Here is a 22855-nt window from a genome sequence, read left to right as displayed (position 1 = left end):
AAATAAGATTTTTTAGGAGGCCATAAACGGGACCCTTCCCTGGGCGCTGGCACAGCCCGCTGGAGGTGCCACTCGGGGCTCTGACCTGAGGGACGAGGCGCTTGTGGGTCACGGCTTGAACTCGAAGACTTTCCCACCGTTAATGACTCTAATTATTTAATTAACAAGGAGCAGGATGGAGAGGCCTGGCCATCCCGGACTACACCTCCCATCAAGCCCCGCGAGCGCGGCAGACTACACCTCCCATCGCCCCTCGCGCGCACGCAGCGCCGCCGCTCTCCGCGGACTACACCTCCCATCACACCCCGCGCCCCGCAGCGGAGCGCACCGCGGCTCGGCGGCGGCGCGGACTACACCTCCCGGCGCGCCCCGCGCGGGCGCGGCGCAGGCGCGGTGCGCGCGGCGGGCAGCGGCGCTGGCCGGGCTCTTTTGTTCAGGGCGGTGGACGGAGCGCGGCCAGGCCCGGGCCCCCCCCGACCCCCGAGCGCGCCCCCCGCGCCCCTTCCCTCGGACACCGGCGGCGGGGCTGTGCAAGGTCAGCGGGGAGCCCGCACCGGCCGCGGGGAGCGGGGGGCGCGGCGGCGATCGGCGGCGGGGGGGGGGGGGTCGGTGGTGAGGGGGTGAGGGGGGGGCGGGGCGGCCGTGGGGGGAGGGGAGGGGGTGAGGGGATCTGGGGAGGGGGTCGGGGCAGAGAGGGGATTTGGGGTGTTAGAGAGGGGATTTGGGGTGAAAGAGAGGGGATTTGGGATGATAGAGAGGGGATTTGGGGCTCGGTCAGGGCAGAGAGGGATTTGGGGTGAAAGAGAGGGGATTTGGGGCTCGGTCAGGGCAGAGAGGGATTTTGGGTGATAGAGAGGGGATTTGGGGTGAAAGAGAGGGGATTTGGGGCTCGGTCAGGGCAGAGAGGGATTTGGGGTGAAAGAGAGGGGATTTGGGATGATAGGGAATTTGGGGTGATAGAGAGGGGATTTGGGGTGAAAGAGAGGGGATTTGGGGCTCGGTCAGGGCAGGGAGGGATTTTGGGGTGAAAGAGAGGGGATTTGGGGCTGGGTCAGGGCAGGGAGGGATTTTGGGGTGCAGGGATGGTCAGAAAAAAGGCGGGAGAAGCGTTAGTGGGGATTTGGGGATCGGTGTGGGGATGGGGTTTGGTGATGGGGGTCAGTGACGGGTTTGGATTTGTGAGGGGAAAAACTGGGATTTGTGAGGGGGAAACGGAGATTTCTGAGGGAAAAGTGGCATTTGTGAGGGGGAAAAACGGATTTGTGAGGGGAAAAGGGAATTGTGAGGGGAAAAAAGTGGGATTTGTGAGGGGAAAAGTGGCATTTCTGAGGGAAAAAGCTGGGATTTGTGAGGGGGGGAAAAAAGTGGGACTTGTGGAGGAAAAGGGGGAATTTGTGAGGGGAAAACCTGGAATTTGTGAGGGAAAAGTGGCATTTGTGAGGGGAGAAAAAGTGGGACTCGTGAAGGAAAAGACTGTGATTTGTGGGGGAAAAACTGGGATTTGTGAGGGGAAAAATGGGGTTTGTGAGGGAAAAGTGGCATTTATGAGGGGAAAAACTGGGATTTGTGAGGGGAAAAATGGGGTTTGTGAGGGAAAAGTGGCATTTATGAGGGGAAAAACTGGGATTTGTGAGGGAAAAGTGGCATTTGTGAGGGGAAAGTGGCATTTGTGAGGGGAAAACTGTGATTTGTGAGGGGAAAATCGGGATTTGTGAGGGAAAAGATGGGATTTGTAAGGGAAAAAATGGGGTTTGTGAGGGAAAAGTGGCATTTATGAGGGGAAAATCGCGATTTGTGAGGGAAAAGTGGCATTTGTGAGGGAAAAGATGGGATTTGTGAGGGGAAAACCGGGATTTGTGAGGGGAAAATCGGGATTTGTGAGGGGAAAGGTGGGATTTTTGAGGGGAAAATCGGGATTTTTGAGGGGAAAAGTGTGATTTGTGAGGGAAAAGTGTGATTTTGGGGGCCAGGCTCTGCAAGCCCCCTGGGTGAGGGGAAGGGGTCTGGTGGAAAAGCGGGAATCGGGCAGGGAGCGGGATGGGGAGGGACAAGCGACAGCTTTTGGCGGGAAGCAGGAAAAATCCCGGGAATCCGGGCTTGGAGGGGAATTCGGGAATTGGGGCGGAGCTGGGCTCGGGAATGCGCTGGGGACGGAGGAGGAGGTGTTTTGGGGCAATTCTGCTGGAGTTTTGGGAGCTTTTGGGAAAGCTTTTTTTCGGGGATCCCAGCGGGATTTGTGTGTCTGGAGAAGGAGCTGGGAAAGCTTTTCCCAGGAAAAAGCGGATTTGGAGCCGGGGTTATCCCGGTGTCCCGTGGGGGAGTTTTGGGTGGGAGAAAAGGGGATTTTGGGGGTGAGAAGAAGGGAATTCTCCCTGGAATGTGGAAGGGGGGGATGCCAGGGATGGGTTTGGAAGCAGCTCTGTGTGTTCCTGTAAAACAGAGGGATCCCTGGGTAAAAATTGGGATTCTGGTGGCGTAACTCTGGGATTTGCTGGGAAAAAGACTGGAAAATAATAGGGATAAATCCCAAAATTCCTCCAGAAATTGGGAGGGGAGGGTCGGGCTCCTGGAATCCACGGAATTCAGCTGGGGCTGCTGGGAAATGCCGAAAAAACACCTGGGAGTGGGCTTGGAATGCAGGCCTTGGGAATTCCTTGTGGGAATCTGGGAAACATGGATCCCAAAATGCTCAGAATCCAGGCTTTCCCCATCTCTGGATCCAGAGTTTTTCCAGCTTGGAATCCAGGGATTTCCTGGCTCTGAATCCAGAGTTTTCCCAGCCAGCCCTGGATGGAATTTCAGGAATTTTGGTTCCCTAAACAGCTGTGGGATGAAGAGGTGGATTAATATCCCAGAGCATCCGTGATCCAGCAAGGGAATGACCACGGAGAGGTTGGGATCTGGGAATGTGACCTGGGATTAATTGGGATTAAGCACTGATGGAATTTGAGTTCCTGTAAACCCCTGGAGTTCACAGAAGTCCCACTTCTCCCGAGGATTTCCCATCCCAGGGAAAATCCCAGTGCTCCCAAGGAGCTCCAGCAGGGCAGGGAGAGAAAATCCTGGAAATTCCCAGCGTGCCAGGGTGGGAATATCCCATTCCCAGCTGGAAAGACATCCTGGGGGGATTCCCCCCTCCATCCCAGCGTGGATCCAAGGAGTTGTGTCCTGAGAAGGGAGCACGATCCCGAGTTGTGCATCCCAGCATTCCCTGGCCCCTCACCCGGGATTTTCCCCCCTCTCCCCCCTGCAGCAGCCCGGGAAAGCGGAGAAGCTGGCCAGCACAATGGGAAAAAAGCAGAACAAGAAAAAGGTGGAAGAGGTGCTGGAGGAGGAGGAGGAGGAGTACGTGGTGGAAAAAGTCCTGGATCGGCGCGTGGTCAAGGGGAAGGTGGAATACCTGCTCAAGTGGAAGGGCTTCTCCGAGTGAGTCATTCCCATTCCCGTTCCCGCCCGGATCCGCCGTGGGAGCGGGGCCGGGGGGCTGCTGGGGGCTTCTCCTGCCGGGGAAAAGGGGAGAATCCCCGTGCTCCCAAGGGAAATCCCGGTGTTCCCAAGGGAAATGCCAGTGTTCCCACAAAAATCGTGCTGTTCCCAAGGATTTCCCACCCCAGGGAGAAAAAACTGGAGAAAATCCCGGTGTTCCCGAAGAACTGCAGCAGGGCAGGGAGAGAAAATCCTGGATGGGTAAATCCCAGTGTTCCCAAGGGAAATGCCACTGTTCCCACAAAAATCATGCTGTTCCCAAGGATTTCCCACCCCAGGGAGAGCAGGGAGTAAAAACTGTGGAAAATCCCGGTGTTCCCGAAGAACTGCAGCAGCAGGGCAAGGAAACAAAATCCGGGATGGGTAAATCCCAGTGTTCCCAAGGGAAATGCCAGTGTTCCCAAGGATTTCCCATCCTGGGCATGGAGGGAGAGAAAATCCTGGAAAATCTCAGTGTTCCCAAGGATTTCCCCCATCCCAGGTGAAGAGGGAGAGAAAATCCTGGAAAATGGCAGTGTTCCCAAAGAACTCCAGCAGGACAGGGAGAGAAGATCCTGGATGGGAAACTCCCGGTGTTCCCAAGGATTTCCCATCCCAGGGAGAGAAAATCCTGGAAAATCCCAGTGTGCCAGGGTGGGAGATCCCATTCCCACCTGGAAGCAAATCCTGGAGGGATTCCCCCCTCAATCCCAGTGTGGGATCCAAGGAATTCTCTCCTGAGAAGGGAATTTCCTCCCTTTCCTCCAAGCTCTGAATCCAGAGTTTTCCCAGCCAGCACTGCATGGATTTTTTGGGAATTTTTGATTCCCTAAACAGCTGTGGAAGCTGAGAAAACCTCTGGGATGAAGAGCTGGATAAACATCCCAGAGTTTCCATGATCCAGCAGGGGGAATGTCGGGATCTGGGAATTGGATCCAGCATTCCCACCCGGATCAGCCCAACCATCCCAAATCCCACATCCCCAGCACCCGGTGATGCCACACCCGGGATTTTCTGGGCTGGAAAACTGGGGAAAACGAGGGATTTGTGTTTGCTGGCAGCGAGGACAACACCTGGGAGCCCGAGGAGAACCTGGATTGCCCGGATCTGATCGCGGAATTCCTGCAGTCCCAGAAAACCGCCCACGAGAGCGAGAAATCCGAGGGCAGCAAGCGCAAGGCCGAGTCGGACACGGAGGACAAAGGGGAGGAGAGCAAACCAAAGAAAAAGAAGGAAGAGGTGAGGCTGGAGAGGGATCCTGGAGAAAGGACTCCGAGGAAAATCCCTGCAAAAGCCTTTTTTTTTTTTGGTCCCTGGCAAAGCCATTCCAAGGGGCTTTTTCAAGGAATGGGAGGGAGGAAGGAGGGGATGGCTGAGCCTGGCTTGGCGAGTTTCCCAGCCTGGTTTCTCAGTCTGATCCCAGTTTTGTTTCCCAGTCTGTTCCCTGCCCTGTCCCAGTTTAACCAGTTCCCCGTGTCCTGTCCCTCCATCCCTTATCCCAGTCCCTCTCCCACTCTCCCTGGGTCCTTCCCTTCTCCATCTGAACATTCCCAGCTCTCCTGGAGCCCTGGGAGCATCCCCACATCCCTGGAATTCCAGCCTGATCCTCCCTGCCCATCCCAGAGCCGGGAATGTCACTCTGGGAGTTCACAAATGGAATTTTCTCCTTTTTTCCCCTTTTTCCAGTCGGAGAAACCGCGAGGCTTCGCCCGAGGCTTCGAGCCGGAGCGAATCATCGGAGCCACGGATTCCAGCGGGGAGCTGATGTTCCTGATGAAGTGGTGAGGGCTTCGGGGGGCTGGCACCTCTTCCCTGACTCCCAGGGCACCATCCCAGTGGATCCATCCCGTCAGGAATTGTGTGGGATCAGGGGCTGTCCCTCTGTGCCGTGGCCGCTCCAAGGAGAGGCTGGAGCACGGCCAGGGAAGGGTTTGGAGCTCCAGGAGTGGGAATGTTGGTCCTGGGGAAAAGAGGGATCAGGAGGGACCTTCTGAGGTCCCTGACAGGAGGGGACAGGAGACTCTGATCCCAGGGAAGGGTCAGGGTTTAAGTTTAGGGTTTGGGGTCAGGGTCAGGGTGTGGGACATCCTGAGCCCCTCAGGAATTCCATTCCCCTTCTGGTCCCTGGTTTTTCCCATTCCTCCTTTTCTCCCCTCCCTGACTTCCCTTTCCTCTCACACCCCAAGAACAACTCAGACCAGGCCGGCCTGGTGCCCACCAAGGGCCAGGGTCAGGGTTAGGGTTTAGGGTCAGGGTCAGGGTTTAGGTTCAGGATAAGGGGTCAGGGTTAGGGGTCTGTGGGACACCCAGGGAATTCCATTCTCCTGCTGTCCCCCTCGCTCAGTCCCTGTCCTCTCCCCTGCAGGAGGAACTCGGACGAGGCCGACCTGGTGCCCGCCAAGGGTCAGGGTTAGGATTTAGTGTCAGGGTTTAGGTTCAGGGTTAGGGGTGTGTGGGACATCCAGATCCCCTCAGGATCTCCATTCTCCTGCTGTTCCCCTGCAGGAAGAACTCTGACGAGGCCGACCTGGGTTAGGGTTAAGGTTTAGGGTCAGGGTTTAGGGTCAGGGTCAGGGTTAGGGGTCAGGGTTAGGGGTGTGTGGGACATCCAGAGCCCCTCAGGACCTCCATTCTCCTGCTGTCCTCCACTCCTGCTGTCCCCCCTTGCTGAGTCCCTGTCCTCTCCCCTGCAGGAAGAACTCTGACGAGGCCGACCTGGGTCAGAGTTAGGGGTTAGGGTCAGGGTCAGGGTTAGGTTCAGGGTTAGGGGTGTGTGGGACATCCAGAGCCCCTCAGGACCTCCATTCTCCTGCTGTTCCCCTGCAGGAAGAACTCTGACGAGGCCGACCTGGGTTAGGGTTAAGGGTTAGGGTCAGGTTTAGGGTTAGGGTTTAGGGTCAGGGTTAGGGTTTAGGGTCAGGGTTAAGGTTTAGGGTCAGGGTTTAGGGTCAGGGTTAGGGGTGTGTGGGACATCCAGAGCCCCTCAGGACCTCCATTCTCCTGCTGTTCCCCTGCAGGAAGAACTCTGACGAGGCCGACCTGGGTTAGGGTTTAGGGTCAGGTTTAGGGTTAGGGTTTAGGGTCAGGGTTAGGGGTGTGTGGGACATCCAGAGCCCCTCAGGACCTCCATTCTCCTGCTGTTCCCCTGCAGGAAGAACTCTGACGAGGCCGACCTGGTGCCCGCCAAGGAGGCCAACATCAAGTGCCCGCAGGTGGTGATCTCGTTCTACGAGGAGAGGTTGACATGGCACTCCTACCCCTCAGAGGACGATGACAAGAAAGAGGACAAGAACTAAGCCCTGGTGCCCCCGCTCCGGGCAGCTTTGGGGGTTTTTTTTGGGAAGACGATCCGAACTTTTGTGGGGTGTGAGCAAAGGAGGGGTCTGGAGGTGCCCTTGGAAGAGCCCCCCAGCCCAGTTTCTGTGCCCTGCAGCCGCTCCTCTGCTCCCGGCCGTGTCCAGGTTCCCAGCAGGATCCCCTGGAATTCCAGATTCCAGCGGGGACGGGGGGAGGGAGAATAGGGGATTTGGAAAGCTTGGGACGGGGTGGGAATTTGGGGTGGGGAGGGGTCTCAAAGCAGTGGGAGCGGAAGCAAAGCCCCTTCCATGAAGGACTCGCCGGGATGGCCGGGCCGGGGATTGGGATTGGGATTGGGATTGGATTGGGATTGGGAGTGCAGGTGGATCCTGCTTCCCCTGCAGAGCCCATCCCACAGCCCCAGCCTGGTTCCCAATAGTGTTAACTCTGCATTTTTAAGGCGTAGCATGTGTGTAGGTCTTCTGATTCGGATTTCTATTTTCCTTTTATTTTCCTTTTTTTTCTTAATTTTCTTTTTTTTTTCTTGGCTTTTTCCTGGTGTTATCCTTTGGGAAGGAAGGGAGGGATTTTGGGGGGAATTCAATCACTTTTAATCAAGGAGGGAAATAATGTCTGGTGATGACATTCCCAGATTGTTTCCATATTTTTGGGGTTGCTTTTTTTAAAAAAAAGAACCTGAATTCGGGGTTTTTTTTCCTAAAAAAACCCGAATTCAGCAAAGAAAATCAATGGATAAAAAAAATTAAGGGAGAAAGGGAGAAGTTCCCAGAATTGCTGCCAGAACTGGGGACAGAGACACTGAAACTGTGAATGTCCAAAATCTCCAGAGCTGATCCTCGAGCGATTTTTAGGGGCAACTTTTGGGGAAGGGGGGGAGGGAACTTTTGGGGTGGGAGGGGACGAAGGGGAGACTTTGTGAAAATGCAACTTTGTGATTCTGTATCGTCCTGCAGCAGAACTGCCACTCCTGACACGTGCATTGTATGGGGGGGGGATGAATTTTAACCCTTTTATTGCCTTTTTAACCCTTTTTTTTTTTCTGTTCTAAGGTGCTATTTCTCCAAATTGGGGGGGGGGGAATCCCGAAAAAAAAAGAGATTTCCTGAATTTCTGACCACTCATTCTTTTCCCACTCTGGATTTTCCTGCCCAGCCAGCAGGGAGGGAATGTGGGAGGGAGAGGAACCAAGAGCAGCACAAGGAAAATTCCAGTCAGTCCCAGTTTCTGCCCAGAGCGAGGCTGGGAGCTGCATTCCCAGAACCTTGGGGCGGGTTTTGATTTTTGAAATCAGATTTCTTTCCCGAATCCTGAACTATTTAAGTGACTCCAGGGGTGGGATCTCGACGTGCATTGTACAAACCTTTTTTATGAGCATGTGTTTGGGTTCCTGTGCAAAAATCCGTGTGCAAATGTAAAAGTTCGTGTTTGGATTTTAACTTCATACCGAGCTCTGTCCAGTTTTTATTTTGGTTTTTTTGTTTCGTTTTGATTTTTTTTTTTTTTTTGGTCTCAATAAAATTTTAGATTTATAATCCTGATTTTAAATTTTTTTTAAAAACTTTTTTACTCTTTTCTTAATCTTTTCTTTACCTTGCTCCCTTTCCTCCAGTGAGGAGTGCCCAGGTAGAGCAGGACACGGAGGGAAGGTGAGCCCCAGCCAGGTTAGAGCTTTGCAGAAGGTTCTGGGTTTGTTTTGGCCTCCACCTGCAGAAGAGGCTGAGCCAGAGCCCCGAGCCCTGCACTGGGGCGTGGAGGGAGCTGCCAGCACCTCAGGTGGGTAAGTGACCTTCGGTTCCTTCTCGCGCCCGCTCTGCCGGGGGCTCTGAGGGGCTCTGGAGGGCAGAGCTTTGGGGAGGAGGGCGCTGGGGGCGGCTCCTGCTCGCCTGGAGGAGGAGGAGGGTTCTTGGAGGAGGAAGGTTGTGATTCCTGGAGGAGGAGGAGGAAGGTTCTTGGGGGAGGAGGAGGATGGTGATTCTTGGAGAAGGAGGATGGTGGTTTCTGGAGGAGGAAGATGGTGGTTCCTGGAGGAGGAGGAGGAAGGTTCTTGGGGGAGGAGGAAGATGGTGATTCTTGGAGAAGGAGGATGGTGGTTCTTGGAGGAGGAAGATGGTGATTCCTGGAGGAGGAGGAAGGTGGTTTCTGGAGGAGGACGATGATGGTTCCTGGAGGAGGAGGACGCTGGTTCCTGGAGGAGGAGGAAGGTGGTTCCTGGAGGAGTAGGGTTCTCGGAGGAAGATGGTGGTTCTTGGAGGATGAGGAGGGGAATGGTTCTTGGATAACGGCTCCTGGAGGAGGAGGATGATGGTGATTCCTGGAGGAGTAGGATGGTGCTTCCTGGAGGAGGAGGAGAAGAAGGAAGGTTCTTGGAGGAGGAAGATTGTGATTCCTGGAGGAGGAGGACAGTGGTTCCTGGAGGAGGAGGAAGGTTCTTGGAGGAGGAGGAAGATTGTGATTCCTGGAGGAGGAAGATGGTGGTTCCTGGAGGAAGAGGAGGGGAATGGTTCTTGGATGAGGATAATGGCTCCTGGAGGAGGAAGAGGGGTCTCGGAGGATGATGATGGTTCTTGGATGAGGATGGTGGCTCCTGGAGGAAGACAGATGTTCTTGGAGAAGGATGGTTCTGGAGGATGGGCGTTCTTGGAGGAAGATTCCTGGAGGAAGATGGCTCCTGGAGGAGGTTGGGGGCTCTCAGAGAAAGATGATGATTCCTGGAGAAGGATGGTGGTGGCTCCTGGAGGAAGATGATGATTCCTGGAGGAGGATGGTGGCTCCTGGAGTAGGAAGATGGCTCCTGGAGGAGGTTGGGGACTCTCAGAGAAAGATGATGATTCCTGGAGGAAGATGATGATTCCTGGAGAAGGATGGTGGTGGCTCCTGGAGGAAGATGATTTCGGGAGGAGGATGGTGGCTCCTGGAGGAGGATGGTGGCTCCTGGAGGAAGATGATGATTCCTGGAGGAGGATGGTGGCTCCTGGAGGAGGATGGTGGCTCCTGGAGGAAGAGGACGGAAGCTGGAGGCTGGAGCCCTGCAGTGGATCCCTTCCCCTGAGCTCCCTGCACCACCCCAGGGAATCCTTGGGGGGCTGTCTCCAGCTGGGGTCCCACCCTAAGCCCGGCCCTAAGGAATGTCTGGAATCTTCACCCGGAGGAGACAGGAGCACCTTGGACCAGTGTGGACTCAGTGTGGATCCCGCTGGATCTGATGTGGACTTTTTTTCACTCCTTCTTTTCCTATTTCTTCTCTTCCTTCTTCCCCTCCTTCTCCATCCGCTGCAGGGCTGGAACAGCTCCCTCCCATCCGAGCTGGAGCTGCTGTGATGGCAGAAAAACCCCAAATTCCCACAGTTTCATCCCAAATCCCAAATCAAACCCCCGGAGCCGAGGCTGGTACAGTGAATAAGCCATTTTTATTTTTTTGTCCTGTGCTCACAACAATCTCTCTTCTCTCCCTGACAGGTCACAGATCATTCAAATCAAAAAAAGTTTCTAAGAGGAAACAAAAAGAAATAATTTAAAACACACGCACAGGGCTCTCTCTCCATTCCAACCTCCCCACATCCCAACTTGTGCTTCATTCCCGGGCAGCCGGAGGGGGCTCGGGGCTCCCGCCCGGCCAGTCCCAGCTCCAAGCATTCCCAAAAATCCTGGAAAACATTCCCACAAACCCACACACATCTTGCCAGCGGGCCTTCCCTGCTGCTTCCCCAGGTGGAAGGACCACCCTGGGATCCTGCTCGGATCCCGTGCACAGGACTGGCTCGGAAAAGCCGTTATTTTCATTTTATTTCTTTTATTTCTTTTTTTAAGCTTTTTTTTCCTTTTTTTTTTTTATTTCTATTTTTTTCTGGTTGCTGGTAAAGTCAGAACACTCCCAGCTGTGCTATATGGAAATACAGCTCTAGGATGGTCTCCGAGGTGTGGAGACCTGACAGTGATCAAGGCACTACCCCCACCCCCCTCCTGAAAAACAAAGGAAGTCAGACCAACAGCTCTAGGGACAGAAGAGAATCCTATAATGTGATCACACGGTTACACGGAATCTTTATGGCAAAGAGAACATTGAGCAGCTTTGAACGGTTGGGCTTCTCCCTTTTTTTTTGGCTTTTTTTTCTTTTTTTTTTTGTAATTTTTTTAGGTTTTTTTCGTTGTTTGTTTTTTACTCAACACAAGCACTTCTAGACCCTAAAAGGGGGAGGAAAAAATCGAGGCTGGAACCCCCAAAAACCCAAGCGTGGTTACAGGACGGGGACCTACAGCTGTTTAATGCTCGAGGTGACACCCCAAGGCTGGGCTTGAGGCTGGCATCGGGGTCCCAGCGCTCCCCTTGTGCTGTTCCTGACCCAAAATTCCTTCCAGGAGAAGCCGGCGGGGGCTGAGTGCTCAGGAAGGGCTCCTGCTCCTCCCTCCCTCCCTTCCCCACCCCAAAGCTCGGCGGGGATCCCCCTCCTTGTCCTTTCTCCCAGGATGGATTTCTTGCCCTTTCCCCTGGCTCTGAGCTTCCTCAGGCAGGAAAGGGTTAATGGGAGTCGCCCCTGGCTCTGCTCTTCCTCGGGCTGGAAAGGGTTAATGGAAGTCACGCCACTTTTTGTGTCTCTCCACGTGTGCCCTGGTCTGATCTCCCATCGAGGAAGGAGAAATCTGGAATATCTCACACACACCGATGGCAAAAACGGGGTCGGGATGAAAGGAAGAAAGGGAAAAAGAAACCAAAAAGAACCAAAAAAAAAGGGGAAAAAAAAAGAAAAACAACCAGCTACCTGAAATCACAGAACTTTGGAAGTTCAGAAAAACGTCTCTCCTATAACTTGGTTTGAAGTCCATTCACTTAAATCTCTTTTTTTTCTTGTTTTTTGTTTTTTTCTCTTACTTAAAGCCAGTTCCTAACAGTAGTTTGTTTTTTTGTGGGATTTTTTTTTTGTTTTTTTTTGTTTTTTGTTTTATCCACCTCGTGCCAACCTCCCCAGCAGCGATGCCAGCTCGTCCCTGCTCTCCCAGCACCCCGGGGGTGGCCGGTGGCAGCTGGGCTTGGGCTGGGCTCCGTCCCCCGCTCTGGGACGGCCGCTCCCGCAGAGTCCCCGGCGCGCGCCGCCGGCGCCGCGTGCGGTTCGAGAAGACAGAATCGGATAAGAAGGCATCAAAGTTCCCTCCGCAAGCACTTCCAGGCTCGGCCCTCATCCCAGCTCTCCCTTCCGCCGCCGCCTTCACTTCCTCCTGTCCTTCTGCTTGCGCTCCTGGCGCCGCGGCTGCGGCTCGGCGGGCGCGGGCGCACGCGGGATCAGCAGCACGCTGCCGTCGCTGCCGTACTGCAGCGCGTACCGGCTGGGCGAGTAGGGCCGGCCCTGCTCGTCCCGCAGCCGCCCGAACACCTCCTGGTACAGGCTCTGCACCTTCTGCTTCATCTGCCGGATGGACTTGAGGAACTCCACCTTCTCCCTGAGCAGTTTGGACTTGTCGCGCTGCAGCTCCTCCACGTCGCGCTCCAGGTTGAGGATGGTGTCCAGCTTCCTCTTGCGGCAGTTCTGGGCGGCCATCTTGTTCTTGCCGCGCCGGCGGATGTCGCGGATGAGGCTGAGCTGGGCCTCGCTCAGCTGGTACTTGGACAGCAGCTCGTTGAACTCCTCCACGGGCAGGTTGATGATCTTGTCGTTGGTGAAGGGGATCTTCATGGCCCTGGCGCGGTGCTCGTCGCGGCTCAGCTGCTTGTCCAGCAGCTCGGACGGTTTCTCCTTGCCGCTCTTCTTGCCGGCGCCGGGCGCTTTGGGCTCCTCGGGGTCCAGGGCGCCCGGGGCCATGTTGTAGGTGTGGTTGTGGCCAACGTGCTCCAGGTAAGGCAGGTAATGGAGCTGCGCCGGGTCCTGGTAGCTCATGCGGCAGAACTTGCTGTACTCTGGCTGGTAGCCAACCGCCCCTTCCGCTTCCTCAAAGTCCACGTTCTCCGAGTCCGAGCTGTAGCCCACGGCGCCTTCCTCGGAAAACGAGGAGGAGGAGGAGGATGAAGAGGAAGAGGACGACGAGGACGAGGCTTCGGAGCTGCTCAGGGACGCGGGGCTGTGGCCGGAATCCAGGGAAAGACCTGAGTCGGAATCGAACTCCTCTTCCAGCTGCGAGGCCTGCACGGGGTTGAAGCCCTCCTCGATGGCCAAGTCCATCAGGCTGATCTCGTCCAGCATGGCCTCGTCCAGCAGCCCTCCCAGGGGGTCGGGCAGCTCGGGCCCGGCCGTCTCGTTCCCCGTGCTGTTCATCTGGGGCGGGAAGAAGATCCCGCTCAGGTTGGTGGAGCCGAAGGTGCTGTTGAGGCCGGTGGAGTTGTCGGGCGCCAGCTGCAGCAGGGCCGAGCCGCCCGCCATGGAGGGGCTCTCGATGTCTGAGCTGAAGAGGGAGAAGTCCTGGGAGCAGCTGCCCAGCGAGGCCTGATGCAGGCTGACGTTCTGGTTGATGGGCGTGCCGGGGGCCAGGCTGTAGTTGGACGCCAGGAGGTCCCCGCCGGTGCCACCGTAGAGGCTCTCGGCGCTCGTGCTCGTGTTCACCTCCATGGCCTGCAAGAGACGCGGGCACAGCTCGGTGGGGGAGCCCCGGGGCCGAGGAGCTTCCAGATCCCACACGGAAGATGGCACGGTGTCACCGTGCCACACGGAAGATGGCACGGTGTCACTTCCCACACGGAAGATGGCACGGTGTCACCGCGCGGGCCGGGACCCGAAGTCACACCGCCCCTCCCGGAGCTCACCTGCATCTCCATGATGGACATCAGGTCCTGCCACTGCTGCTCCAGGTCGAAGGGCGACTCGGTCTCGGCCAGCAGGGGGGACAGCAGGCTGGGGGGGCCGCCCGGGGCTCGGCTCTGCCCGGGCACGGCTTCGCTCAGGGCGGAGACATCCGCAGCTGGGAACTGAGCACGCCAGGGAATCAGGGCTGGCACCTCGGGGACGCTCGGGGATGAGCAGGGACACTTGGGGACACTCGGGGATGGACACTCGGGGATGCTCAGGGATTCTCAGGGATGCTCAGGGACGTTCAGGGATGTTCAGGGAAGGATGCTCAGTGATGGATGCTCAGGGATGCAGCCACCCCCCAGCCCAGCCCACTTTGCCGTGAACTAACGAGGAGCAAAGCCAGGAGGTTTTAATTAACCACAGCCCCCCCTCCCCGCGTGGTTCCGCAGGGTGCCTGGAGCCGCCTGGAGCAGCCAAACCCAATCTGCTGCTGCAGGAGAAGCACAGGAGGCACAAAACCCCAGCGAGAGCCTGGGGATCCACCCCGTGGGCTCACCTCGGAATTGTCCCCGAAGGGGAAGGTGGCCTCCAGCAGCCTAAGGCACTCCTCCAGGGACAGGGCTGTCTGATCCTCCGCTCCGGGCACCTGGGGGCACAGCAAACACACGGGCTGGGAGCGTGGCCTTGGGCAGGTGCTGCTTAGGAGGAACCAGCTCCCTTCCAGCAGGGCTGGCTCACAGCGCATCCGAAAAGAGCCAGAGCCCCACCCAGCGCTCCTGTGCTGGCTCCAGCCGCCCGCTCCGGGCTGGGGAGAGCGCCAGCCGCTGTCCCTGCTGTCCCTGCTGTCCCTGCTGCCCCTCCGGCCTGGGGGCACGCTGCGGCCCTGCCCGAGCCCTGCTGGGCAAAGCCTGGCGCTGCTGGGCTGGGGCAGCCCCGCGCAGGCACGGGCACGGCCGCGGGAGGGGAGCGCAGCCCCGGCCCGGGGCGTTACCTGCGCAGGGAAACTCTCCCCGGTCTCTCCATCAACTAGCGGGGTTCTATCCAAGACCTCATTCCCTGCACTCCTCCAGCTGTCCCCGCGCTCCCTCCCATCGCTCAGCTCTTTGTCCACTTCGCTCTCTTTCTGACGGTGGCTGTAGTCAAAGATCTCTCGCCCAGCGCCGAGATCAATATCCTGTCTCCACAGGATGTCAATCAAATCGATGTCCTGCAAAACAGACCACATTTCCCTCAGCCCCCCGGCCTGGGGGGGTCCCCACCCAGCGGCCCCTCCCCAGGGACCCCCCGCCCGGCCCGCAGCCCACCCGCCGGGCCCCCCTCGGCCGCCCATGGCCGCTGCCCCGGGGCCCCGCGGGCCGGCCGGGAGCGGCTCTGCGGGCTCCGCATGGCCGGCGCTGCCCTGCCCGCCGCCCGCGGCCGCCCATGGCCGCCGGGGGAGGCGGCGGGGGCCGCCCGGGCCCGCGGCGCGGCGCTGGCTGCGCCGTGCCCGCCTTGCATCAGCCCGTGGTGCCATCCCGGCCATTTGCATAAGGGGTGGGGTGGCAGGAAAATCCCCGCATTCCCACCCACCTGATGCAACTTGAGCCGCCGCCGCTCCGCCGGGCCCCTGCCCGCAGCCCCCCGGGCACCCCCCGCAGCCCCGCGCTCCTCGCGGCGGCCCCGGTACCTTTCTCATGTCCCCAGCTGCCGCCCGGGCCGCGGCGCACGCCGATCATGGTCCCCGGGGGAGGAAGAGGAGGAGGAGGCGGCGGCGGGGCGGGCTGGCCGGGGCGCGGCGCCGCGCACGCATCGCCGGCCGGGGCGGCGGCGGCGGCGGCGGCAGCGGCGGGGGGAGCCGCGCTCCGCTCCGCCCCACCGGCCACAGGTGCCCGCGCGGCCCCGCTGCGGCGGCAGCAGCCGCCCCCGCCCCCGGTGCGGAGGATGCTGCTGTGGCTGCGGCGGCGGCCCCGGGCGGGCGGCGGGGCCGGGAGGGGCTCGGCGGGGCCGGGAGGGGCTCGGCGGGGCCGGGAGGGGCTCGGGAGGGACCGGGAGGGGCTCGGCGGGGCCGCCCCCCCCCCCGCCCTCCCCCCGCCGTTCCCGGCTGCGGCGGCCGCCAAGCCCCGCCCCCTCCGCCAGGCCACGCCCCCTCCCCGCCGGGATGCGGCGCTCCCGAGCCACGCCCCCTCCGCCGACGGCCCCGCCCCGCCCCGGGCGGTGGCCACGACCAATCAGCGCCAATGGGGGCCGCCGCCCTGGCCAATCAGCGCCGGCGGGGGCAGCCGGCTCAGCCAATCAGCGCCCGCGCGGCGCCCACCGGGCCGCGCCCCCGCCCTGGCGCAGCGGGGCCGCCCCCCCCCCCCCGGCCCCGCCCGCGCCGCACCGGGAACGGGAATGGGGGCGGGGAACGCCGGGACCCCCGGGCCCAGCCCGCACTGCCGGGGTCACCTTGGCCCCGGGACCCCCCGGCCCGGCCCGGCCCGGAGTGCGCGACCCCCGGGCGCCCCCTCCCCTCCCGCCCCGGGGCTCCTCGCCCCGGGCACGCCCGGCCCGGTAACCGCGGCCAAGTGTAAGGAGATCCCCGGCCGGGGGGGCCGCGCCGAGCCCCCGCCGCTCATCACATGCCCCGCGTATTTTTATCCTGGTGTTGTGGAAACGGCCCCGGGCACGGCGCCCCCGCCGCCCTCCCCACCCCCAATGCTGCAGAGGGAAGCGCCGGGATTTAATCCCAGCTTTGTCTCCAGCCCCGGCTCAAAACGGGCATTTTTTTATCCGTGGGATAAAAATCAAGTGGATTTCATAATTCCCCTCCCGCCCCGCCCGCTCTCCGGGTGCTGCAACGCCCAAAAAGGAAAGGAAAAAAAAAAAAAAAAAACCCCGCACAGCATTCCCGGAGCGAGTTCCAGCTTCCCGAAATTATTTATATCGCCCGTATTCCCCCGGCAAGGTCGCGCCTGGACCGCGCACAACCCACCGCGAGTCGCAACGTGCCGGGAAAAGTCATGGAAAAATTTCCAGGCCGGCCCCGGAGCCGCCCGCAGCCCCAGGCGGAGCTCCCGGCACTCCCGGGGGGACCCGCGGCCCCCGGTGGAAAATCGCACCCCGAAACCCCCGGAATGGGAACGCGGGAGCGGCGAGCCCGGCGGGACCGGGCCGGGCAGGGACGGACGGGATTTCCCGGAGCGGCTCCGGGAACGGGAGAACAGCCCCGGGGGGAGGAAAACCGGGATCGGGGGGGAAAATGGGAAACAGAGCTCTGAGAGTGACAGGGATGGAGGAAAACCCGGGATTGGGGGTAAAAAATGGAAAACAGAGCCCTGAGAGTGACAGGGATGGAGGAAAACCCGGGATTGGGGGTAAAAAATGGAAAACAGAGCCCTGAGAGTGACAGGGATGGAGGAAAAACTGGGATTGGGGGTAAAAAATGGAAAACAGAGCCCTGAGAGTGACAGGGATGGAGGAAAACCCGGGATTGGGGATTGGGGGAGAATCATGGAAAAGAGCCCTGAGGGGATGGAGGAAAAGCTGGAATTGGAGGGGAAATCATGGAAAACAGAGCCCTGGAGGGAGAGGGGATGGAGGAAAACCGGGATCAGGGGAAATTAAGGCAAAGAGCCCCGAGGACGGGGGCGGATGAGGAAGGGCCGGACTGGGAAGGTGCGGCCGCAGCCCTCCCCCACCCGCCCCTCCCCATCCCCGGGTTCCCCTCCCGGCACAGCCGGGCCCGGGGAGGCCTCGCCCGAATTCCCAAGATCCGAGCCCGGTTTCCCTGCCTCGGCAGGAATCCCCGAGCCGGGAAGGGCGGCGGAGCCTCCAGCAGTGACCTTGCACAAGGCCAGCACCCAGCGATCCCATCCCGGCTGGGAATCCCCGGCAGAGGAGGGGCGGCCTTCGGCCCCGTGTCCCTCTGGCACCTCCAAGGTCGAGCCGCCAGCCCAGCCCAGAGCGGGGCTTTCCCCTGGGGATGGATGCCGGGAACAGGCAGGGACACGGGCATGGCATTGCCAGGGCCTGCTGCTCCACCACCTCCGGCTCTGTGCCTGCGGCGCTCGCTGCGCTCCCCACAGCCCGACCCCGATCAAAATCCTGATCCTGATCCCGACCCCAATCCTGATCCCGATCCCGATCCCGATCCTGATCCCAACCCTGATCCCAATCCTGATCCTGATCCCAATCCCAATCCTGATCCCAATCCCGATCCTGACCCTGATCCTGATCCCGACCCCAATCCTGATCCCAATCCCGATCCCGATCCTGATCCTGATCCCAACCCTGATCCCAATCCTGATCCTGATCCCAATCCCGACCCCAATCCTGATCCCAATCCCGATCCTGACCCTGATCCTGATCCCGACCCCAATCCTGATCCCAATCCCGATCCCGATCCTGATCCTGATCCCAACCCTGATCCCAATCCTGATCCTGATCCCAATCCCGACCCCAATCCCTGCTGCAGCAATGCCAGCGGCTCCTGGTGTCCGGCTGGGAGGGCAGAGCCATGCTGGAAGGACCTGGGCACATGGATCAGCACTGACAGCCCTGGAAGGACCCAAGGCCATGGAACCACCACTGACACCCCATTCCCTGACCCTGGAAGGACCTGGGGACATGGATCAGCACTGACAGCCCCATTCCATGGACCTGGAAGGAGCCAAGGCTGGGAATTAACACTGACAGCCCCATTCCATGGACCTGCAAGGACCTGGGGACATGGAACACAACTGACAGCCCCATTCCATGGACCTGCAAGGACTGAGGTCATGGAACCACCATTGACACCTGCATTCCATAGATCTGGAAGGACCCGGGGACATGGATGAGCACTGACCCCCTATTCCTTGACCCTGGAAGGACCTGGGCACATGGACCAGCCCCACGGAACCCGGGATGTGCCACGGGCACAGCAGCAGCTCCCGGGGCCTGGAATGGCATCCCGGCCTTCCCAACGGTCCTGGCTCGAGCAGGAAAACCAAACCCCTCCCAGCCCAGCTCTGCCCAGCCAGCTGGGCAGGAAAACTGAGCCAACAGGAATTCTGGGCAGGAAAACTGAGTGAGGAAAAGGCTCCTGAGGAGGGAAACTGAGCAAGGAAGGGAATTCTGGGCAGGAAAACTGAGTGAGGAAAAGGCTCCTGAGGAGGGAAACTGAGCAAGGAAGGGAATTCTGGGCAGGAAAACTGAGTGAGGAACTGAACTTTGGGGAAGAAAACTGGGTGAGGAACTGAATTCTTGGCAGGAAAACTGAGTGAGGAGCAGGCTCCTGGGGAGGAGAACTGAGTGAGGAGCAGGCTCCTGGGGAGGAAAGCTGAGTAGGAGCAGGCTCCTGGCCGGGCTCCAGCCCAGCAACCCAACCACCTGCTCCACACCTGGGCCAGGGCTCTTTCCCAACACCCCTGTTTATTTCCCAGCTGGATTGCTGGCTTTCCCAATCCCCAGAGTCACGAGGGCCCCAGCTCCTTCCCCCTCCTTTCACTGCTCCTCTGGAGCCAGGACAGAGCAGACAAAAAGGGAAAACCAGCCCGGGATCACCCTGGGATCACCCAAACCCAGCCCCGCGCCGGGACTGCGCCGCCCCCGAGCAACGCCCACGCCGAGCCCAAACACAACACCCCAGAGCCCCTCTGCTCCTACCTCCTTGGTGAGATCTCCGCTGCCGGGCGCTGCCACGGCTCCCAAGTCCTCCAGCTCCTCCCCGAAGCCCTGCTCGGCCGCGCCGTCCCTGTCGCCGGCGCCGTCCTGCCGCGCGCCGCCGGCGCCGGGCTGCGCGCCGTCGGCGTCGCGGTGCACCAGCCAGGCGCTGAGCTCGGTGCTGGGCACGCGCAGCCTGTCCAGGGCGCGCACCTGGCTGAGCAGGCGGCGGGCGCCGAAGGAGGAGTCCAGCTGCACGCTCTTGGGGTGCAGGCCGTAGCCGCGCAGCGTGCCGCGCAGGTGGTGCAGCGGCGCGGGCGCGTACGCCGAGCTGGGGCCCAGGATGATCTCGCGCAGCGGCGGCAGCCGCGCGCCCAGCGAGCTGTCCACGTCCACGCGCACGCCCACCAGGCTCAGCAGGATGGTGAACTGGATCAGGCCCTCCGTGAAGTACTTCTTCAGGGACAGCATCTCTGCCAGGGGGAACGGGGTTAGAAAAGGTTAGAAAGGTTAGAAAAGAAAAAGGGGAGTGAGGATTGAGGGGGGGATGGACTGCGAGGAGATGGCAGGGGGAAATTGAAAAAGAAATAAAGAAAAGCAAGGATTGAGGATGCAGATGGACAGTGAGGAGATGGCAGGGGGAAAAACTAAAAAACAAATTAAAAAGACAAGGATTGGGGATGGGGATGGACAGTGAGGAGATGGCAGGGGGAAAAATTTAAAAAGAAATTAAAAAGACAAGGATTGAGGGTGGGGATGGACAGCAAGGAGATGGCAGGGGGAAAAATTTAAAAAGAAATAAAGAAAAGCAAGGTTTGAGGGTGGGGATGGACAGCGAGGAGATGGCAGGGGGAAAAACTAAAAAACAAATTAAAAAGACAAGGATTGAGGGTGGGGATGGACAGCGAGGAGATGGCAGGGGGAAAAATTTAAAAAGAAATAAAGAAAAGCAAGGTTTGAGAGTGGGGATGGACAGCGAGGAGATGGCAGGGGGAAAAATTTAAAAAGAAATAAAGAAAAGCAAGGTTTGAGGGTGGGGATGGACAGCGAGGAGATGGCAGGGGGAAAAACCAAAAAAACAAATTAAAAAGACAAGGATTGAGGGTGGGGATGGACAGCGAGGAGATGGCAGGGGGAAAAATTTAAAAAGAAATAAAGAAAAGCAAGGTTTGAGGGTGGGGATGGACTGCAAGGAGCTGGCGGGGAGAAAAATTTAAAAAAAAAGAAGAAAAATAAGGATTGAGAGTGGGGATGGACAACAAGGAGCTGACAAGGGGAAAAGTTTTTAAAAAAGAAGAAAAATAAGGATTGAGAGTAGAGATGGACAACAAGGAGCTGGCGGGGGGAAATTTAAAACCAAATGAAGATAAACAAGGATTGAGGCTGGGGATGGAGAGCAGGAGCTGGCACAGGGTGCAGCCTCCACACAACAGGTTGGGTGGGTTTGGCTCTGCTCTGCCCCACTTTCAAACAATCAGCTCTGCCCTCCAGGGCACAGCTGGAAGCCGGGAGAAAAGTTTAAAGAACGCTCCCAAAAGGTCCTTAGCTCAACGAGGCTCGGTTTTCCTCTGAAAAGCCAGGAAATTGGTGCGTGGAGAAGGGCAGAAAATCAAAGCTCCAGCCCGGGACGCTCCCCAGCAGCTCCACCCTCGCCCTCCGTGCTGTCTGTGTCCCGCAGAGCACGCGGAATCCCGGCCTCGGTGGCACTTACTGGCCGAGCGCTCCTCATGCAGCGACGTCCCGCTCCCGCAGCCGCCCCGCTCCGCTCGGGCTCCGCTCCTCTCCTGCCCCCGCCGCTCTTCCCGGAGCCCTTTATGAGTCAAAGGTCCCGAGCATGGGAAGGTCCAAAGACTCCAACGCTGCCGGCTGCGATTTCATCAGCAGCTGCGCTGTAACCAGAGAGCAAACACGGTAACACCGGGCACCACCCTGCTGGCCCGGCGCCTTCCCCCGCCACAACCGGCCCGTTCCGCCCCAATTCCGGCTCTCCTGCCTCGGCCGAGCCGCCTCCGGCTCCGCGGCCCCCGCTACTCCGGGGCTGCTGCGTCCCGAAGGAACCGGCTCCGCTTCCCGGCTGCGCTTCCCGGCTGCGCTTCCCGGCTCGGCGCGGCCCCGCCGGGCCGGGGCTCTCCCCGGAACACCGGCAGCGCGGCGCGGAGCTGGGGGCCCCGGTTTGGGGGCGTCCCCAGTTTGGGGATCCCCGGTTTTGGGGTTCCCCGGTTTTGGGGGTCCCCAGTTTTTGGGGGGGTCCCCGATTTTGGGGTGTCCCCGGTTTGGGGGTCCCCGGTTTTGGAGGGGTCCCCGGTTTTTGGGGTCTCCGGTTTTTGGGGCTCCCCGGTTTTGGAGGGGTCCCCAGTTTGGGGATCCCCGATTTTGGGGCTCCCCGGTTTTGGGGGTCCCCGGTTTTTGGGGGGCTCCCCGATTTTGGGGTGTCCCCGGTTTGGGGGTCCCCGGTTTTTGGGGTCCCCGGGTTTTGGGGGGGGTCCCCCGGTTTTTGGGGGGTCCCACGTGCTCTCCCCGTTCCCGGGGCCCTTTAAGGCCCCACGTGACCTCGCACCCCCCCCCCCGGGTCCGGCGCGGCCACGTGACCCCGCCCCACCCGCGCGCGCGCTCCCGCGGCCCCGCCGTCCCCCTCAGCGCCGCCCGCCCCGCCCCGCCCCGCGCGCGCCGCCGCCGCCGCCGCCACCCGCCCCTCCACACCTCCCCCCCCGCACCCTCCGCCGCAGATTCCGCCCCCGCCGGTACCCGCCGGGCTCCGCCGCCGCTCCGGCCCCGCCGCCGCCGCCGCTCCCGCTCCCCGCCCCGGCCGCCCCCCCCCGCCCGCCTCGCGCGGCGCCGCCGCCAATCACCGCCCGCCGAGGGCAGGCGAGAGCGCGGCGCGGGCCAATGGGAAGCGGGCGGCGGAGAGTTCCTCCCGCCTCCCCGGCGCCGCTTTGATGGGCAGGCGAAGTGACCAATGGGCCCGCGAGGAGGCGCGGGCGGCCCTCGCGCTCGGCGCACCCCAGCCAAAGAGAAATCAGAAACGGAGAAGCACGGCTCGCCCCTCTCCGTGATTGATTGACAGCACGCCCACCCAATAGCGCGCAACGCTATCACTGAGTGACAGCTTCCCAAACCAATGAACAGACGTGCAGGATCCGCGCGCTTGAGTGGCAGCAGCGCGCACCAATCGCTGCGGGGCGGCGGCACCGCCCCTTCACCCCTCAGCGGTTGCCATGGCGACGGGCGGCCCGGAGCGGGGCGAGGCCGCCATGGCGGGGCCGCGCTGGGCCCGGGCCGGGGCCGTGGCCGTGGGGCCGCCAGCTCTGCCCAAAGCCCTGCTCGGGGCCGCGATGCGTGGGGAAAGGTGGAAAGCGCTGCTGGCATCGGGCCCGGGCCTTGCCGTGCCCTGCCCGGGTCGTCAGCCCCAGCGCGGCCTGGAACGCCAGCAGTGAGCGGGCGGGACGGCGCGGAGCGGGGCACAGCCTGCCGGGCACTGCCCCGGCCGCAGGGAGCGCGAGGGATCCCTGCCCTGCCCACACGGGTCCCTGTGGGATCCCTGCCCTGCCCACAGGGATCTGTCAGGCATTCCTGCCCCTTCTCCCCTTCCCACGGGGATCCGGGCAATATTCCTGCCCTTCCCACATGGATTTGTGTGGGATCCCTGTCCATCCCACAGAGATCCCTTTGGGATTCCTGCCCTTCCCACATGAATTTGTTGGGATTCCTGCCCCTTCACCCCTTTCTACAGGGATTCCTGTGGGATTCCTGCTTGTTCC

At 60.1% G+C, this 22855-nt stretch overlaps 3 protein-coding genes across 7 annotated transcripts; 1 reads left to right on the top strand and 2 right to left on the bottom strand.

The window, feature by feature from the left end:
- The first annotated feature begins 378 nt into the window (after positions 1 to 378).
- Positions 379 to 8321, top strand: CBX1 (chromobox 1). Of its 2 annotated transcripts, none has more exons than XM_064399595.1 (5): positions 379 to 535; positions 3254 to 3426; positions 4527 to 4704; positions 5152 to 5246; positions 6617 to 8321. In XM_064399595.1, exons 2-5 carry the CDS (start codon positions 3287 to 3289, stop codon positions 6759 to 6761), a joined length of 558 nt encoding a protein of 185 aa, XP_064255665.1. In that variant the 5' UTR covers positions 379 to 535; positions 3254 to 3286; the 3' UTR covers positions 6762 to 8321. The 2 variants fall into 2 exon arrangements, with proteins under 2 accessions (XP_064255665.1, XP_064255666.1); XM_064399596.1 differs by having other exon boundaries at positions 389 to 535; positions 3257 to 3426.
- A 1850-nt stretch (positions 8322 to 10171) lies between these two features.
- Positions 10172 to 21985, bottom strand: NFE2L1 (NFE2 like bZIP transcription factor 1). Of its 3 annotated transcripts, none has more exons than XM_064399589.1 (7): positions 21843 to 21985; positions 20809 to 20986; positions 19101 to 19570; positions 14488 to 14703; positions 14053 to 14142; positions 13511 to 13672; positions 10172 to 13319 (listed from the first exon to the last, which is right to left on the bottom strand). In XM_064399589.1, exons 3-7 carry the CDS (start codon positions 19566 to 19568, stop codon positions 11985 to 11987), a joined length of 2271 nt encoding a protein of 756 aa, XP_064255659.1. In that variant the 5' UTR covers positions 19569 to 19570; positions 20809 to 20986; positions 21843 to 21985; the 3' UTR covers positions 10172 to 11984. The 3 variants fall into 3 exon arrangements, with proteins under 3 accessions (XP_064255659.1, XP_064255660.1, XP_064255661.1); XM_064399590.1 differs by having other exon boundaries at positions 21812 to 21895; XM_064399591.1 differs by lacking the exon at positions 14488 to 14703.
- On the bottom strand, positions 16340 to 19048 carry LOC135286498 (isoniazid-induced protein IniB-like). 2 transcript variants are annotated; one of them, XM_064399594.1, is made up of 3 exons: positions 18226 to 19048; positions 18073 to 18174; positions 16340 to 17983 (listed from the first exon to the last, which is right to left on the bottom strand). In XM_064399594.1, exons 1-3 carry the CDS (start codon positions 18232 to 18234, stop codon positions 17075 to 17077), a joined length of 1020 nt encoding a protein of 339 aa, XP_064255664.1. In that variant the 5' UTR covers positions 18235 to 19048; the 3' UTR covers positions 16340 to 17074. The 2 variants fall into 2 exon arrangements, with proteins under 2 accessions (XP_064255664.1, XP_064255663.1); XM_064399593.1 differs by having other exon boundaries at positions 18073 to 19048.
- Positions 21986 to 22855: the final 870 nt, after the last annotated feature.

Source organism: Passer domesticus, chromosome 27, assembly GCF_036417665.1.
Source record: "Passer domesticus isolate bPasDom1 chromosome 27, bPasDom1.hap1, whole genome shotgun sequence".
Lineage (NCBI taxonomy): Eukaryota > Metazoa > Chordata > Aves > Passeriformes > Passeridae > Passer > Passer domesticus.
Note: the sequence above shows the minus strand (reverse complement) of the source record. Positions and strands in the feature narration are given on the sequence as shown.